Source organism: Tetrao urogallus (assembly GCF_951394365.1).
Source record: "Tetrao urogallus genome assembly, chromosome: 32".
NCBI lineage: Eukaryota > Metazoa > Chordata > Aves > Galliformes > Phasianidae > Tetrao > Tetrao urogallus.
The window spans coordinates 316,382-336,263 of NC_136845.1; the positions used below are offsets into that span (position 1 = coordinate 316,382).

At 49.5% G+C, this 19,882-nt stretch overlaps 1 protein-coding gene across 1 annotated transcript; it reads left to right on the top strand.

The window, feature by feature from the left end:
* Positions 1-16,704: 16,704 nt before the first annotated feature.
* Positions 16,705-17,673, top strand: LOC306956552 (olfactory receptor 14A16-like; the record flags this gene model as incomplete). Its single annotated transcript, XM_079547832.1, has 1 exon — positions 16,705-17,673. One exon carries the CDS (start codon positions 16,705-16,707, stop codon positions 17,671-17,673), a length of 969 nt encoding a protein of 322 aa, XP_079403958.1.
* Positions 17,674-19,882: the final 2,209 nt, after the last annotated feature.

Consider the following 19,882-nt stretch of genomic DNA (forward strand, 5'->3'; position numbering starts at 1 on the left):
CAGAAGAAGCTTATGGAGCTTTTGCCTTCCTCTGGTCTTCTGATCTTACCCTATCTTGCTAAATATTTTCATCTGTTTCCATGTCTCATATCTTCACCCCAACTGCTGTTCAAGTCTCCCGCCCCTACCTCTGTGCCCTTAAATTTCTGTTAGAGAAAGCTGCCTGTTCACAGAATAAGTGCATTATTCATGTATGCAGAAAAGGAAAGGAGAGGCCGAAAGCTCATTCTGTGTGAGTGTACGCAAAACAAATGATAGATGAAAGTACAATTCAGGACTCTTTGTGATGTGTTTGATGTTGACAGCCTGTTTTAGATTTCTGCCTATAATCCTTTTCCTTTTTCTCAGAACAGGAAAAGGAAAATCCCTTCCTTGTCTCTCCTCTTGCATAGTGCCCTTGGAAACACTCTGGCATGCAGAGTGTCTGTGATCCCTCTACTCCAGGCAGCAGCTGTGGCAGCAGAAGGCCCCTGCCCTGCCCTGCCCTGCCCTGCCAGGGGGCTCCTTCCCCCCACACGTCTCCCCGCAGCGCCCTGGGCAGCTCCCCGGGCAGGCTGAGTGCTGAGCCTGGTAGGCGGCAGAGTCCCTGCCCCAGCACACAGCCCCTGGGGCACAGCAGGGACCTGCTCTGCAGGACAGCCCTGGGCACCTGGCTGCAGCCCCAGCTGTACAGCCTGCAGCTGTCCTGGGACATGCAGCACTCAAAAGACCTCATCTTGCCCTTGCCCATCACCGTGGTCCCAGCAAAGCAGCAGCCCTGACTTGACGGCACCCAGGGCTGTGCTCTGATTCTGCAGCACGGAAGCCTTCAGCTGGAGCAGGTTTTAGCCAAAATCAAGAAATATGGAGCTCCTTCAGACTGACCTGCAATGGGCTGTCCCAGATTTAGTGACTCCTGCATTAAAGCCACCACACTGACTGCAATGAGGGACTTACCTGGTCAAGGGCCGTGAGAAATGCTCCTCCAGTGAGCTCACAGCCTAATGTGCCACACTGCCTGTCAGCTCTCTTCCTTATTTCCTCTACATGTCTCTTGCAGACCATGCCCAGAGTCTTGCTGTGTGCTGCACAGGAGCTGCTCCTTTGCACTGCTTTCTCCCTGCAGCACTGCCCACTTGTAGGAGCTCTCTGTGTCCCTGGAGCCCAGCCCAGCTCAGCAGCAGGGGATGACATTTCCATCTTCCCTGCTGATCTCCCCCGAGATGTCCCTGGGTCTCCATGGCCAACAGCTCCTGAAAGACAACAACATCATCATTGTACTTTGAAATCTGCTGAATTAACTGCCTAATGTCCAGTGGACAGTGACTGGTCCCAGACATATGGTTAGTCCTACCAGAGAGTGTTTGCTGAAACAAAAAGGGCACACAGACAAGGACAGTGCACTTCCCCTGTGCAGGGCAGTGATCCAGCTGAGGCAGTGCAGGCATCTCATCCCTAGATGGAAACACTGCAGATGAAATGGGATTCAGCACCCCACGGACACAAAGGAATTTCAGGGATTCCTCAGGAATTCAGTTCAGGTGTGCACAAGGAGTTGCCTGCATGTGAGCTCCTGCTCTGAGTCCTTGGTCCTTCAGCGGGGAGTCAGTTGCTCACACACAGACCCTGGGTGATGACCAAGGTGCCTGGGGTGCTGCTGGATGTGTGCTATTACTTGTGAAGTATGTGGGAATCCCTGAGAGAGACACTTCCTTCCTAAACATCAGCTGAGGGCCAGAGAGGGGATAGAGGTATTTTCAGACATCCTAAATAACAACCGACCCCTTCGTTCATGGCACCCAAGTTTGCCTTCTTTACCTGTCTCCATGGCACATGCAGAGTTATGCAGGTGACTGAATGGCTGAGCTCACAAAAGAAGAGCCAGATCTTTCTCTGTTCTCCATCTGCTGAATATTCTGGATCTCAAGGCACTACAGAGCTGACACACATCTTCATATTTCAACTGATGAAATCTCAGTTTTCTATGGGCCTACATGTGAATGGCATCAGAAGCAGCCGAGTGCCATGCCAGTTCCCTGGGCTGTCCAGCACAATCACATGCAGCTGCAAATGCCACACAAGGCCTTCAGGAAAGCCATGCCCTAGGAGTGTCCGTGCTGCTTGGACAACTCCGAGCCTCACAGTGGGTCTAATGCCTGTGTGCCACCTTCTGAACACAAATACCATACATGTGTTATGCAGCCATGCTAGGAACAATGGTGCTTGTTTCTTTATGTGTTTTTACACTAATGAGAACATCAACACATGCAGAGCTAGAAGTCTTTGTTCAATTGCAGGCCTGAGCTCTTGTTTGGACCACAGGGACACGGTTAAATGGCTTCCACAACTGGACTGTAGCATAAGAGGGATGCACAGTCTTTGTGATGGATGAGTGAGGAGACAAGGAAAGGTGACAGCGCTCTGGGAGAGTGCACTGAACTTCTCCTGGGGATGGCAGAGCAGCCAGGTCAGAGCAAATGGTAATGGCAATCAAAGGAGACCAGCAGTGTCTGTTCCTGGCTTCCTGATCAGAAAGAGCAAGTGGAAGGTGCCATCTGCAGACAGATGGGAGCCTCATCTTGTCAGGCCATTTGGAGGCCTTTTTCACTGCAGCATCTGCTGCAGGGACAGCACAGCAGGGCATGCACCATGCAGGAGATCTCTGGAGAACACAGATGGCAGCTCCTTGACCAAGCCATAGAGGAATCCAAGAGGAGAGGGGCTCTGCTGGATCTCAAACTCACTGGCAAGGAAGGGCTGGTGGGGAATGTGAATGTGAAGATGACAGTGAACCTGTGCTGCAGTGGCCATAGGATGGTGGAGCTGAGGAATCTGAAGGAGGGTAAAAGACAAGCTCACAACCCTGGGCTTCAGAAGAGCACACCTTGGCTTCTTCAGTTCTCTGTGACATACAGTACAGCACGGAAAGGCTCTGAGGGGAATGAGGTAAAAAAAATGTGGTTACAATATAGGGATCGTGGCTTCCAAGCAGAATAAGTCCATTCCAAGGAAAAGGAAGCCAAATATAAATGTCAGAATTCCTGCATGACTGGGAATGGATTGCATTGGTCTCACCCAAACACAGAAAGGAAGCATGCAGGAAGTGGAAACAAGAAGAGGTCACCTGGCAGCACTGAGGTCTGTAGGAACGCATCTGTTATTGGCAGCAAGAACCTGGCTTAGCAAGGTCAAATCTGCAGCTACTGATTCAGCACCCCATGAAGGCACATGACTTTGAACCAAACTTGTTTTCTTTAATTAAGGCAACCTGGAGTAAAGTGTGAGCAAACCCAGAGAAAAGTGTGAGCAAACCCGAAATAAAATGTGAGTATACTCGGTGTAGAATGTGAGTAAACCTAGAGCAAAGCATGATTAAACCCGAAGTAAAGTGTGAGCAAAACCCATTGTAAGGTGTGAGCACACCCTTAGTAGAGAATGATTAAAACCCAGAGTAATGTGTGAGTAAACCCATTGGAAAGTGTGAATAAACTTGGACTAAAGTGTGAGTAAACCCCAGAGAATGGTGTGAGTACTCCTGATGTAGAGTATGAGTAAATGTGTAGTAAAGTGTTTGTTAACCAGGAGTAAAGTGTGGGTAGACTTAGAGTAAAGTATGGGAAGACACTAAGTTAAGTGTAGCAATATCTGGACTAAAGTGTGAGTAAATGTAGTGTAAAGTGTAAGTAAACTCTGAGTAAAGCGAGTGTAAACCTGGAGTAAATTGTGAGTAAACCTGCAAGTACAGTGTGAGAAAAAGCCAGAGTGAAGTGTGAGAAAACCCAGATTAAAGTGTGAGTAAGCTTGACGTAAAGAGTGAGTTGAAGTGGAGAAAAAGGTGAGTAAAAGCCAGAGAAAAATGTAATATCAGTGCAAAGTATGAGTAAAACCCAAGTGTGAATAAATTCAGAGTAAAATGTGTGCAAACCTGGAGAAAAGTGTGAGTAAAAAAGGAGTACAGTGTGAGCAAACCTTGAATAAAGTGTGAGTAAATCTCAGAGTCAATTGTGAGTAAAAATCTAAGGTGTGGGCTCACATGGAGTAAAGTGTGTGTGTATCTGGAGTAAAGTGTGGGTGAATTTGGAGTAGAAAGTGAGTGAGTCCTGAGTAAGGTATGAGTAAAACCCAGAGTAAACCAAGACTAATGTATGTGTGTTACGGAGTTAACTAGATTGATCTATGCCCATGACAGGGGGCAGTAGGCCCGTGGGGGCCACCTGGCCCCCAAAAACAGGAAGGAAAAGGGAAAAGGGGTAAGGAGACAGGAGCTGGGCACAAGGAAAAATAACAGAGCAGCAGCAACAATCTAAAGAAAACTTCTGTTACTATGATACTGGAATGCAAGATAACACAGTATAATAAAATCTAATTTAAATTGAAACTAATAAATCAAATACAATTGGAAAGAGTTTGACAAAAAATTTCTGAAAAACTGAGCACTCCCTTCTGCAGACAGTGCGTGAGCAGAAAGGCAGGGCCAGAGCCGGTAACTTCTGTGACATGTCTTCCTCTCTGGCCATGAGGTGGAGTATTAAGTCTTTAATTACCCATACTTTGCTTGATGTTCTAATGTGGAATACCAATAGTAGAAATTACAAAACCATGACATTCCGCCCCTTATTCTACATCACTACATCATGCTGAATATGTATACATATATATACGTATATATAAAAAAGCAATGATTAAAATGCATTACACTCACGTCTATATACATATATATACAGAGAACTGCTGATTGCACTTCCCCAACATCACATCCCCTTGTGGTACACACTGAACGTCCCCGTCTTTCTGCATCAACCACCAAGTGGACCCAGGTCTCTGGGCAAACACAGTTCCACAGAGAGGTTTGCCCTTTCCAGAGGATGGAAAAACTCAAACTGCTTTTCCAGCATGTACTTTGCATGTACTACCGTGACTTTATCTCCCTGTATGGAATGTAGGGATCTGGATTGGGTAGGACCATCACGATTGATAGATTCTTGAGTGTTGACCAACCAGGTGGCTTCTGCCAAATGCTTCTCCCAGTGCTTAAATATTCTGCCACCCATTCCTTTCAACACAATTTTTAACAACCCATTGTATCGTTCAGTTTTACCAGAGGCTGGTGCATGGTAGGGAATATGATAAATGCACTCAGTGCCATGTTCTCTGGACCAAGTGTTTACAAGAGAATTTTGAAATGAGTCCCATTATCTGACTCAATCCTTTCTGGGGTGCTATTTTGCCACAGCACTTGTTTCTCCAGACCCAAGATGGTGTTTCGGGTGGTAGCATGGGGTACTGCATATGTTTCAAGCCACCTGGTGGTTGCCTCCACCATGGTGAGCACATAACGCTTACCACTGTGAGATCGTGGTAAGGTGACAGAATCAACCTGCCGTGCATCCCCATGCTTATACTTTTGCCATTGCCCTTCCTCCCAGAGAGGTTTCATCCTCTTGGCTTGTTTACTTGTGGCACGTTTCACAGTCATGAATGATCTGTGCAATAGCATCCATAGTTCAGTCCACCCCTCGGTCTCCAGCCCATTTGTATGTTGCATTACTTCCTTGATGGCGTGAGGTCTCATGGGCCCACCAAGCTGGAAATAATTCACCCTTGTTTTCTGCCAGTCCAGGTCTATTTGAGCCACTTCAATTCTGGCAGCTCGGTCTACCTGATGGTTATTTTGCTGTTCTTCAGTAGCCCAACTCTTGGGCACATGTGCATTCACATGATGCACCTTTACAATCATATCCTTTATTTGGGCAGCAATGTCTTTCCACAGCTCAGCAGCCCAAATAAGTTTACCCCTTCTTTGCCAGTTGTTTTTTCCCACTGCTGTAACCATCCCCATAAGGCATTTCCCACCATCCATGACTTGCAGATGACACCAGGTTGACAGGAAGTGTTAATCTGCCTGCGGGTTGCATGGCCCTACAGAGGGATCTGACAGGCTGAAGCCAATGGGATGAGGTTCAACAAGACTGAATGCCAGGTCCTGTGCTTGGGCCACAGCAACACCAGGCAACGCTACAGGACTGGGGCAGAGTGGCTGGAAAACTGTGTAGAGGAAATGGTCCTGGGAGTACTGGTAGATGCTCAGAAAAACATGAGCCAGCAGTGTGCCCAGGTGGCCAAGAAGGCCAATGGATGCTGGCTTGTATCAGAAATAGCATTGCTAGCAGGAGTAGGGAAGTCATTGTCCCTCTGTACTCAGCACAGGCGAGGCCACACCTTGAGTGCTGTGTTTTTGAACGCTCACTTCAGAGAAGACACTGAGGCCCTGGAGCACGTCCACAGAAGGGTAAGAAAGCTGGTAAGGAGTCTGGAGAATAAGTCTTATGAGGAGCAGCTGAGGGAGCTGGGATTGTTTAGTCTGGAGAAGAGGAGGCTCAGCGGAGACCTTATTGCTCTCTATAACTACATGAAGGGAAGTTGTAGTGAGCTGGGGGTTGGCCTCTTCTCTCATGTGACAGTAATACGATAAAAGGGAATGGCCTCAAGTTGCACCGGGGGAGATTCAGGCTGGACGTTGGGAAATAACAACATTACTGAAAGGGTGGTCAGGCACTGGAATGGGCTGCACAGGGAGGTGGTGGAGTCACTGACCCTGGAGGTGTGCAAGGAACATTTGGACGTTGTGTTGAGGGACACGGTTGAGTGAGACCTATTGCTGATGGGTGGACAGTTGGACTGGATGATCTTGTAGGTGTTTTCCAACCTTGGTGATTCCGTGATTCTATGACCTCCAGACCCATGGTGATCAAACTGGCAGAAGGAGCTCACCCTGACCAACATCAGGCAGTACTGCTTGCTCTGCAGATTACCACCTGCCTCATCTCTTCAACTACAGTAGTGTCTCTCAGGGAAGTCAGATGCAGCCCCACACTCCTCTCCAGATTCTCTGATTAAATCACAAGTAGATAACTATGCTATGATGAGCAAACCATGCTATCTACCAGTATGATGACAGAATCTTTCTTTCCCACCGTTCCCTTCCCTGCACTTGAAGCAGCAATCTGCTGATCATCAGAGGGCTTCCTTTGCCATCAGAAGGTGTCTGTGGTCATCTGAAGGCTTCCTTGGTAGTCAGAGTGTTCCACTGACTGTCAGAGATGTTCATTAACTGACAGAAGACTTCATTAATCAAGAGAGAGTGTCACTGGTCATCAGAGGGCTTCATTGATTATCTGGAGATCTGAGGTGTCCATGGGAAGGGATATGCAGACCTTGTTTTGGGGGTAGGGGGGTTAAGGAAAAGGAATGAAGCAGATCCAAAGGAGGGACAGGTGGCTGCAATAAGAGAGGGGTTAAAGGAGGGTGACGTGGTCACACTCCATGCTCCACATGGAGATGTGGAGAAAAGGATGAAGGCTTTGGAGAACCTGGAAGGTAGAGCAGAGAGAGAACAGAGGGAGGGTATTGAGGCTGCTTAGCAGCATGAGGAGCTCCATCCTTTAGGACTTTGGAGCAGATTAGAGAGTGGGGAAGCCCACAGGGGTGTAGGACATGCTGTGCATGGCATGGAGCTCAGGATCTCTCCCAGCACTTTGAGGTGGCCACTGCCAGGCAGGAACAGATCCGAGTGGTCCCTGCTGAGCATGAGAAGAAGAACACAGATACACAGAGAGAAGCTTTGCTGAGGGCTTTATTGATCATCAGAGGGTGTCAGTAATCATCAGGGTCTTCATTGGTCATCAGGGGGCAACATTGGTCATCAGAGGGCAGCAGTGGTCATCAGAGGATGTCAGAGGGCATCAGTGGTGAAGAGAAGCCTTGTCCCTGCAGGGTTTGTCCCCAAGGACTTAGGGCAGGAGGAGAAGGACTGGCAGCACCAACAGGCCCAGGGCAGGATGTGGGTCCCCTTGGGACAGCAGCCACAGCCCCTGTCCCACCTGCACAGGGACCCTTGGCCATCCATAGGGCACCCTGAGCTTGCTCCTTCCAAATCCCCTCCTCTGCACCGCCCCATAGAGTGCAAGGGAAGGTATGGAGGTGACAGTGCCCAGATCCCCCTATAACAGGCCAGGGACAGTCCCCTCCATACCATCCAGTTCCACCCCTGATGCCTGGTCCTCAGAGCTACAGGACACCAGACACCAAGGGTCCCCCAAGTGCCCTGTGGGGTTGCAGGTGTCCCCATGCTGCTCACCTAGACACGCAGGGCCACGCGCCTCACACGTGAGGGATTCTCCTCTCCTCTGCTGAGCACGACCTGGGGTGAAAGGAGGTGTTAGGGACACACCGAGGGTACTGGGACAATGGGACATGCATGGACACACTGGGAGCACTGGGGAAAATGGGACACACTGAGATACCCTGAAGGTGCAAGGACCCATTGTGGGCACTAAAACACCGTGGCCAAGGCAAGGTCCTGTAGCCTGCTCAGCCCCAACTGCCCCCCATTGCCTCCTTCCCCTGCCCATTGACCGCCCACAGCAGCAGGGAGTCCAACAGAGGCCTTAGGGCACCAGGGGTGTCTCCAAGTCCCAGGAAAATAGAGAGGAAAGCAACACACCCCAGCCCCATCCTTATCCCAAGGTCACCCCTCAACTTACAGGACCAGGAATGTCAACGGCGACAGGTGGAGGTTGCTGGGGAAGAAGAGCCAAGGGGCAGCCATGAGGGAACTGTGAAACTGGGTGTCCCCACCCAAGTCTCCCATTTGTCCCTAGGGCTGCCCCTAACCCCATGGCTGCCAAGGTCTGCGTGCACCTCTGCCCATGGAGGAGCCCAGGATGGGGTTGAACATAGGGACAGGACAGGAGTTTGGGGGGCCCAAAGTGGGGGGAATAGGGGTGCCAGGAAGCTTGGGTGTGCCAAAAGGAGAGGAATGGGGATCTCAAAGAGAGGAGAATGAGGGAAAATGAAACAGAGGGAATTGGGGACCTAAAGAGATGATGAGAATCAGTATGCCAAAGAAAGGAGATTTGTTGGTGCCAAAAGGATGGGATATGGGGAGCCAAAGAGCGGGCATTTGGAGCCCCAAAGAGAAGGGATTTGGGGACCAAAAAGAAAAGGGGACTAGAGTACAAAGGGAAGGAATTTGGATGTGCCAAGTTGAGGGGTGGCCTCTGCCAGGCAGGGACAGACCCCACCTATCCCTGCAGAGCTCCTTGCAGGGCCACCCATGGGTGCAATCAGTGTGGATGCCCAGGCACTCACCACAACAACTTCCGAGTCCGGCACTTGCACAAGTGGCTGTGGGGAGAGGAGTAGGAAAGAGAGTGAGAGAGACCTTGGCATCGGGGACCCCCATGGCCAATCCCCTCCAGCCCCAGCCCACATCCCCCATGGATGCTTCACCTGAGCTTCCACTGTGCAGCACAGGGCAGCGAGGAGCATCACGAGGCTGAGCGCAGCTGCCTTCATCTTCCTCTGTGCTCTGGGAACTGGGTGAGTCTGCACGAGGCAAGGGCTGCATTTATCCTCCCAGTGTCCCTCCCACAACCCCCACATGCCCCTGGGTTTGGCAGGCTCCCTTGGCACAGATCAACCTGGCATGCAGTCATCCCCTGCCCCAGCCCCAGGGCACAGGAGGGAGCCAGGGATCAGAGGAGGAACACTGAGTGCGGGGATACCCATGGCATTGAGCCCAAAGCTCCCAAGTCCCTGCACCCAGCACACCCCCTCCTTTCTGTCACCCAGGACCACCCAGACGTCGTCCCCATATCAAGGCTTTGTCCAAGGACTCATCCCTGACTTCTCTTGAGTCCCATGAGGCAGCAAGGTGTGGGGCTGATAGTTGGGGGAACTGGGGACACAGCATCTGGGGACACTGGGAAGTGAGAGGGCAACTGGGATGTGGGCAGTGAGGAAATTATGGAGATATTTGGAAAGCAAGGGGACATGGGGATATGGGGGCATAAAGATACAGGAGCATCGTGGGGATATCGGGCATGAAGACATGGGAGCATCGTGGGGATATGGGGACATCATGGGAACATGAAAAGATCATGGCAATATGGAGACATCATGGAGATATGGGGAAGTGGGGATGTGAAGCCACATGGGAACTGGTTGTTGGTAGGGAACTGGAAGTGCATAGATGGGCAGTGGCGACAGGTGGGTGATGGGGACACCTAGACACAGGGAGGCTGGCAATGCCCACTCAGTGCCTTTGTGATCACGGAGGAGGTCAGGAGTGAATAACAGACCTGGGCTATGGCAGACAGGTTTCCTCTTTATCTACTGCTGCCAAACACAAAGAGCATGACTTTTGGAATCATGGAATCTCAGAATCGTGGAATACCTGAAGTCACAGACTCATAGAATCAATGAGCCATGGAATCATAGAACCCCAGAATCACAGCACCGTAGAATTACAGAATCATGGAATCGTTTAGGAGGGACGAGACCCCTAAGGTCACGTCAGGAGATGTGCCATGCTTTTTCTGCTCCCTTTAAACAGACAACATCAAAAGTCACCGTGTTACATCCATAAATCCGTATTGCATATGTGACACAGCAGTAGTGCTGCCTCTGTCCATGAGGACAGTTGGTCATTCGAACACACAAGCAGGGAATCCAAGGCTGGGGGTCAAAATTGGCATTCTGTAGTCACCAGCTGTGTGCCTGAGCTTCAGTAGAACAAAGGTGTCCTATGGGTTTTGTTCCTGTCATGATACAGCCTCTTGGATAAAGTGAAGCTTGTTTTATCCAGACGAAAGGAGAGAAATAATAGAGCACTGATTAATGGCAAACAACTCAAGGATTCTTCAAGGAAAGGTGATGTGCCAATATGAAGTGTTCCATCTGACAGAATAGCCAGCTGGTCACAGCTTTTCCCACAAATAAGAGAGCTGTTGTGGGTTATCTCTGAAAAGAGCACTTCAGTGTTTGCTTTGGGAATTGCCCAGAGAGCAGCCAGCTGGAAGAGCTTCCTTGGGGCTGATTCTGCTCTGCGCAGTACTTGTCAGAGCTTATCAGTGCTGCCTTATTCACTGTATTTAAATGCAACGTGGCATTTTTCCTACTCTGGAGTTCTTTTGGAAAGAACCAATGAATTGTCCGTGCTGCCATCTCTGAGGAATATTGACTGAAGTGAGTAAGTTTCTAAGTTTCTAGGATTCCAGGATTCTGGGTTTCTAAGATTCCAGGATGGGTTCTCACGGCCACACATACGGAGTTTGGCCATGCACTATGAGAACTCATGGCTGGGTTAGGGAGCACTGCAGTTTATTAAGGCAACCGGCTGCAGATTCTTTGGGACTGCCAGTGACAAGCACAATCTGCAAAGCACGTGAACTCCACAAAATATAGATATTTTTTCTTACAGTCAGCTTGCCAGGCTCCCCTGGTTTTACTGACAGATACGGCTGCAGGTCACCTTGCTCAGGGAACTGTTACGGCAGGGATTTTGCAGTGCATTCCCCCCTGGAGGTTTGTGTTCACACAAGACATAGAAATGTCAAGAAGTCACCCCTGGTAAATATTTAACGAGACCCCACAACAAACAAGACCCCACCCTGCGGAGCCCAGCCTGCTCACCATGCTCCTGGGTCGCTGCGTCCCCTGGTGGCCGCCTTTGTATCTGCGGGTGAAAGGTGAGAAGGGCCTCAAGTGAAATTGAAAAGGCAAGAAGGCTTCAGAACGAGTGAGAATAAGGAGGGGGAAGGGGGAGAGTTAGAGATAGTTTATAGCAGTAAGAATGTAGAGCTTGTTAGAAAATGAGGGATGGCAGATGCTGGGTCTGGGATAGTGAGGGGGATGAAGGCCATACTGATAAGGTTTGAGAGCAGCCTGAGGACATTTGGCAGGGAGTTGATGAGATGTCCACAGGGCTAGAAGAAACCAGTTTGGGGGGATGCCCCCCCTGAAAGGTCAGAAGATTACAACGAGAAAGGTCAGAAGCCTTTGTAAGGAAGACAAAAAATCTTCATCCCACAACCCACTGCGCACGTGCAAGAGGGGAGAGCCTGAATGCTAGTGAACTCTCGGGGTTGTAATGAATATGGATCCTAATTCTGGGAAAACTATTGATTATGCATGAGTTTGGCCTATATCTGTAGCACCATTTTTCCAAATGGTGTGCAATTTAGGTGGATCTATCCCCCTTGTACCCAGCATGCGCACAGCACTGAATAAACCAGACCTCCTTTGTAATCTTACTTGGGTTACAGAGTTTGATTCCGCACATCAATACCCCAGTGTCTGACTTGCAGCCCACATCTTGCCTTCTTGAGAGCAGCATTCTGTTCCTGCAAGCTGTGTCAGCTTTCCAGCCACTCCTCCCCAAGCCCATAGGGTTGCCTGGAGTTGTTGTGACCAAAATGCAGGACCTGACACTTGGCCCAATTGAAATCAAAGTTTGCTTTGGCCCATCAATCCAGGTCCCTCTGCAGTGTCCTTCTCCCTCAGGCAGATCAACGCTCCCTCCCAACTTGATGTTGTCTGCAGACTAACTGAGAGTGCACACAATCCCCTCATCAAGATCATTAATCAAGATGTTAAATAGAAGCGGCCCCAGTACCGAGCCCTGGGGGACACGGATTGTGACCGGCAGCCAACTGGATTGAACTCCACTGACCAGAAATCTTTGGGCTCAGCCATCCAGCCAGTGTTTCACCAGTAGAGCATACGGCCATCCAAACAGTGGGCAGCCAGCTTCTCCATGAGAATGTTGTGGGGGACAGCATCAGAGGCTTTCCTGAAATCCAGGAGTGATATCATGCCACGTGGGAGGAAAAGTGCTGCAAGTCACATGGGGCCAATGTGAGTAGAAATGGGGTGGGGAAGTTGAGGAGGACATTTGTCCACACAGTGACAGGGCAAAGCTCATTAGGGGACATCCTGGGTCATTATCACATGCCAAGTGCTGTCTTAGATTCTTGTTTAAACTGAAAAATAAGTAAATAAATAAATGGAAATCTTAAAAGCCCATTGGACTCTTCCTCTCTAAGCTCTGTCCAGATACCTCTCCAGTTTGCTGTACAAGTTCTGAACACCTGAAGAAGATGAATGGAGGTGACAAAGAACAGAAGGGTTCTTCATGTTGTAATGGATCCCAGGAGGCATTTGCTGCTGAATCCATCAATCTCCAGTACAGAGAGAAGGTTGCACAAAGTGCTCAAGAAGACCAAGTCAGAAGGAACAGTGAAGATTCTTGGAGTATTAATGGGCCCCACTGAGGGCCATTCACAAGCAAGCTTCCCCAGGGACTTGATAGAGCAGAGAATTGGAAGCCATGATTACAGGCAGACCAAGGCACTGGGATGGTGGCTGTGATGCTGAGAAAAGCCTCCTTTGTCTTGTGAAGCAGAAAGGCCAAGCCCTGATCCCCAGAGCCTTGGCAGGGAGATCCTGTCCGTCCTGCTGGCTCAGGGCCTTTCCTTCCTGGGGCAGTGGGATGGAGGTTTGTGTGATGTCAAATGAAAGAGCAGGGGACAGCAGCTGCCAGACTCTGCATGGGGTGCAAGGATGCTGTGAGGCCCAAGTCCCATGTGGGCAGTGTGTCTCATCCCAGGATGTGGGATGTGAGAATATCCCAATCTGAACAAGCAGTCAACCCCAATGAAACTTTGAACTTCAGATCTCCCATTTCTAGTGCTCTCCTTTGGGCAGGCTCTAATAGTTTTACATCATTTATGTTCTGAAGTGCCCAGAAGTGCACCCAGTGCTCCAGGTGAGGCTGCAGCAGTGCAGAGCAGATCAGGACAATCCCTTCCCTCACCCACATGGCAATACCATGCTCAATGCACCCCAAGAGACAGTTGGCCTTGCTGGCTGCCTGGGCACACTGCTGACTCACGTTCAATTTCATGTTGACCAGGACCCCCAATCCCTTTCAGTGGGACTGCTCTCCAGTGTCCCATATCCATTGAGTGTCTATGTCCAAGGTTGCCCCTACCAGATCAGGCAGAATCAGGCACTTGTTCTTTTTACACTTCATGTGGTTGGTGCTTACCCAGTTCTCTATCTTGTCCACATCCCTCTGCAAGTCCTCTCCAACCTCATTGGAGGCAACAGCTCCATCCAATCTGGTAACATCAGCAAACTTGCTCAAAACATCTTCTAGTCCTGCATGCAAGTCAGTGATTAAAACATTACAGAGAACTGGCTCTAAAATGGAGGCCTGGGGAACCCTGTTGATGACCATCCATCAGACTGATGGAACCCCATTTACTGTAATTCTTTGGTCTGACCCATTGGCCAACTGCTCACCCATCACATTATGTTTCTGTGTAGCCGTATGCAGGACGTTCGGCCCAGGAGGATACTGTGAGAAATAGTATCAAAGGCTCTCCTGAAATCCTAAAGGATAACCTCCTGAAGGATAACTGGCTTCCCTTGGTCAACTCAATGAGTGATGTTGTCATAAAGGGCCAGTAAGTTAAACAGGACCTTCGTGATCTAGCATTGCCTGTGACCAATGACAGAATTGTCCTTCAGGTGTGTTTCATTAACTCCTCGCACCATTTTCTCCTTAAGTTCACCAGTCTTTGAAGTGAGAATGACAGCTCTGTAATTGCCAATGTCCACTTTTGTCCCCTTCTTTAAGATTTGCCATCTTCCTGTCAACTGTCTAGGGAACTGTCATGACCCTAGACTTCTGATGCCATTCAAGTGAGAGCACAGAGCACACTAAGGTGTCATCAGTGAAAGAATGCAGATGTGTCCTAGCTTTGTAATGCCTTGAACTCCAGAGTATGTCACAGGTGGAGCAGAGAGGAAGATCTGGCTCTTCTGCTGTGAGCTCATCCATTTGGTCAGCAGAATAACACCACATGCTCCATGGGGACAGATGCAAAAGGCACAGTGTGTGCCCTAAGCACAAGGCTGTGGTGGCATTTAGGATGGCCAAGAATACCTCCCTTCTGGCCCTCAGCTGATGCTCAGGAAGGAGGTGTCTGTCTCAGAGATTTGCCACCACAGCTTACAAGCACCAGCACACAGCTGGGATCACCCCAGGCACCTTGGGCATCACTGAGTGTTTGTGTGTTTAAAGAGGGGAGATTTACTTCACCTTTTAGGAAGAAAATTTCTACTCAAAGGTAGTGGACCAGGTCGCACAATGTTCTGTGTGCCCCATCCCTGGAGGCACTCAAGGTCAGGATGGATGGGATTCTGGGCTGCCTGATCTGGTGGCTGGACACAATACCTATGGCTGGAGACTTGGAACGAGGTGATCATTAAAGTCCACCCCAACCTAAATGATTCTGCACTGCCTCAAATGAATCGCTGCCTTGAACGAGGAAGTCAAACTCTCCCTGTTCTTCTCTGTGTGTTGTTTTTATTGTTATGGGTCTTTAGCCAAGGTTTCCAGATTTGGCATTTGCTTCTGTAATCAAACATCAAACATCATTCAGTATGAACGACTGTGCTTTTGGAATCCTCTGGATGTGTTGCTGAATAGAGCTGACTTTGAAGTACGTTCTGCACTGATTATCCTGCTGCCTTGCAGGAGCTGTCAGCTCAGGATGGCCATGGAGATCTCCAGGGAGAGAAAGAAATCTCATCCCCTGCTGCTGAGCTGGGCCAGGCTCCTGGGACACAGGGAGCTCCTACAAGTGGGCAGCGCTGCAGAGGCAGCTGTGCCCAGGAGAAGCTCCAGTGCAGCACATAGCAGGGCTGGGTAAATGATCTGCAGGTGACATGAGGACAGAAGGGAAAGGAGAGAGAGATTTCAGCATGTGTACACTGTGACCAGGCTGTGAGCTCACTGAAGAAGCACTTCTCACAGCCCTTGACAAGGTAAGTCTCTGGCTGCTGGTAATGCAGCTGCTTTTACTGGAGGGACCGCTAAAACTTGGACATCTCATTGCAGATCAGGCTGCATAAGCTCTGTTTCTTTATCATGGAAATAGGTTTGCTCCAGCTGAGGGCTTCTGTGCTGCAGCATCAGAGCACAGCACTGAGGGCTGCGTGTCCCAGGATGGCTGCAGGCTGTGCAACTGGGGCTGCAGCCGGGTGCCCAGGGCTGTCCTGCAGAGCAGGTCCCTGCTGTGCCCCAGGGGCTGTGTGCCGGGGCAGGGGCTGTGACATCTGCCAGGCTCAGCACTCAGCCTGCCTGGGGAGCTGCCTAGGATGCTGTTGGGAGACGTGTGGGGGGAAGGAGCCCCCCGGCAGGGCAGGGCAGAGGCCTTTTGCTGCCACAGCTGCTGCCTGGGGCAGGGGGATCACAGCTTCAATGCACCACAGGGTGTTTCCAAGGTTGCTTAGCAAGAGGAGAGAAGGCAGGGATTTTCCATTTCCTCTTGCAAGGGATGGGGGAAGTTCTGGGAGCAGAAATCTGAAAGGAGCTGTGAAATATAAATGCATTTCTGCGAATCCTGAATTGTACCTTTCTCAATGTGCCGTCATATCTCCTCAAGTGCTTTCAGCCTCTCCTCTCCCAAAGGACAGCACCAGCTGAAATGATTGCCATTTTGTGCAGACATGAAGAATGCACTTATCCTGCAAACAGGCAGATTTCTCTGAAACAAATTAAAGTGCACAGAGGTAGGGATGCGCACTCTGAGTGCAGACTAAGGAAAGATATGAAACAAGGAAATTGCTCATAAAAGGAAAAGATCCATGAGGCTGGGATATGATTAGGAAATGAGAGGAAAGTAGGAACTCCTTAAGCTTCTAGTTCTTAAGGGATGGTGAAGCTCAGGAAATTCAATTCAAGTTATGATGCTAACTGAACATTTTCCTAAGAGAAAGAAAAACTGTTGTAGCAGAAGTGTCCCTGAGAATGGTCTTGACTTGAGATTATCTTCTGCACTCTGCACAGGACTCCAGGCCCAGGAACTGCAGATGCCCAACAGCAGCTCCATCAGCGAGTTCCTCCTGCTGGCGTTGGCAGACACGCGGCAGCTGCAGCTCCTGCACTTCTGGCTCTTGCTGGGCATCTACCTGGCTGCCCTCCTGGGCAACGGCCTCATCAGCACAGCCGTAGCCTGCCACCACCGCCTGCACACCCCCATGTACTTCTTCCTCCTCAACCTCGCCCTCCTCGACCTGGGCTGCATCTCCACCACTCTCCCCAAAGCCATGGCCAATGCCCTCTGGGACACCAGGCACATCTCCTACGCTGGATGTGCTGCACAGCTCTTTTTCTTTTTGTTCCTGTTATCAGCAGAATATTTCCTTCTCACCATCATGTGCTATGACCGCTACGTTGCCATCTGCAAGCCCCTGCACTATGAAACCCTTTTAAGCATTAGAGCTTGTGCCACCATGGCAGCAGCTGCCTGGGGCACTGGGGCTCTCTATTCTCTGCTGCACACTGCCAACACATTTTCTCAATCACTGTGCCAAGGCAACGTTTTGGAACAGTTCTTCTGTGAAATCCCCCAGATCCTTAAGCTCTCCTGTTCGAAACTGGGCCTTGTTATGGAAATTAGGCTTCTTGTGGCTAGTATAGTTCTTTGTTTCGGGTGTTTTGCTTTCATTCTTTTCTCCTATGTGCAGATCTTCAGGGCTGTGCTGAGGATGCCCTCTGAACAGGGACGGCACAAAGCCTTCTCCACGTGCCTCCCTCACCTGGCTGTGGTTTCCCTGTTTCTCAGCACTGCCATGGTTGCTTACCTCAAGCCCCACTCCATCTCTTCCCCATCCCTGGATTTGGTGGTGTCATTTCTGTACTCAGTGGTACCTCCGGTAATGAACCCCCTTATCTACAGCATGAGGAATAAGGAGCTGAAGAATTCTCTGTGGAAACTAATGGCCAAATGTGTTTTGAAAACAATGAACTGCCCATCTATTTCTATACGTGACTTGTAATTCAAATTTTAACTTAATCACGCTGTCTTTTTTTTGGTTTATGTATTAATTTGTTAAGTGTTATTTTTTGAATGTTTTATTTTGTGTTTTATGTATTCTAAACTTTTTCACTGAATCTTCATTACGCCTATTCATTCTTATCCAGCTTGTACCTATGTAGTGTAACCCAGACACACTGTACATGAGGAACCGGGCTCTCTGTGAACCTTATCAAAACAAAGGGCATGCAGTGACTTTGTCTGTCTTCTTTCCTGAGAGGCATTTCTGGAGCTGTTGGGTCAGTTGTTCTCACAAACCCATAATCCAGCAGGAAGCATACGGCTGTTAATCCAACTGTGTGGTGACTTCAGCCTGCAATAGCTGACGGGCCATCCCTTGGCTCCTGGCTGGGATCTGTGCATACAGGATCACATCTGCAGTGTCCCTGAGAGGCTGACAGAAAGTGCCAGGTTGACGTGTTGCCTGTGGGATCCTCTGTGCCTGAGCACCTGGTAGAGCCATAGAGCAAGAAGTTTGTGTACGGGATTGTGATGGCTCTTCTGTGTGAGTTCACAACTGGATAGCAGGAGGGACATGACTTGGTCTTGTCTGTCCATGAAGCTGGCAGGTGCCTTGGAAGATGATGGTGAGGTTCCTTCTTCTCAATGGCACAAGAAAGCTGATGGGTGGCGTTTCCATGAGGAAATGATTTCCAACACGATGGAGTTGGTAGCAGAAATGTGCCAAGGGAGAAAAACGCTCCCTCACAGTGCAGCTTGAAAGTCAGAGACTGGGCATGAGGAGGAAGAAATGTCACTGGAAGTGTTATGATGTGGGACCATGCTGAGGGATCACTCCATGCCTCTGTGTTTCAAGGGGCATTCAGAGAGGCCTGAGAGACAACAGTGAAATGATTGCAGTGCCAGGGTCAGAGCAGGGTGCAGAGGAGAGGTGGGTGTCTGCAGACCACAGGGAAACAGGGGCTGGGCTGGAACAGCATAGGAAAGCCTGCAGAGGAGAAGGCAGTGGGTGCTGGTGAGGATGGAGGGCTGCAACATCAGTAAGGTTTTTGTCCCCTTGCTTATTCTTTGTGAGGGGATTTATTATGCTTATGGTAATGGGGCCTCACTGCTGCCTTGCATCCCTGTGCAGAGGCTGGCAGGTGTCACACTGTTGTCCTTCACATGGAGTACAATCTGCCCCACCACACCAACCCCAGGACAAGCCCTGAACTCATTCCCTCATATACGGTGAATCTCCTATCCAGTGTCTGGATGTCAGGCCTTGGCCCTTCTCCTTCATCAAGCAAACCAAGAGATTTCTCAGCACAATACCTTACATAACTGTAATCATTGCCTCCAATTACCGGCTCTAACAAGTCCAAGGGAGGCTGTGCTGGTGATGTCCCTTAGTGGGCCACAGTACTCCAAGATACTTCAACTTTTCAATCCAATTAACTTTCTCCTCTCAGCACCTGAGGTTCATAGACCCAGCATCAAATGTACCATGGGTCTCTCTGTAGTACAGAAATTTGCAATGAGCCATATCAGTTCCATAATGTCCTAGAAGTTGGAGAGGTTTCATAATGTAGTAAAGGAAGGAGATTTCAAATGGATGTTGATCCAGAGAGTCTCCTAAGGAAATCTGCATAGGCAGGAGAAGCAATTGCTTGAGGTCTGACACAGTACGGGCAACCTGACTGCTCACCTCCCCAGGCCTGACGTGTCTGCTGCATGCCACCTGGCACTTGCATCACTTTTCCCTATACCAGAATTCTCCACTGAAGTCTGCAGCTGGATGGTACAGTTCCTTTACACCATTCCTTTACCTGCTTTCCTTACAGAACTGTCTGCACACAGGCACATGAAGTTGCTTCCTACTTTAAAACAAACAACAGTAAAGCACGACATGATTTCCCCAACAACAGAACACACTCCTCAGCCATATCTCACCAGTATGGTTCACCTTCCCAAAAGAATAAGTACTTTACATAGGTAGATAGGAAATGATAAATATTAATAGAAAACAGATATTAATTGAAAGATAAATGATAAGGAGCAAAACTCCACTGTGTGATCACAAGCATCCCATGCCATCCCCAGAGGTCCCAGATGTCCTGTCTTGGACAGGCAGCTTTCCGAGAGGACCTGCAGGAGAGCAGAGCCCTCTGGAAGCTGTAGATGGGATTTGGCAAGAGGATCTCAGGGCAGTACACTGCCTATAGTTGTCT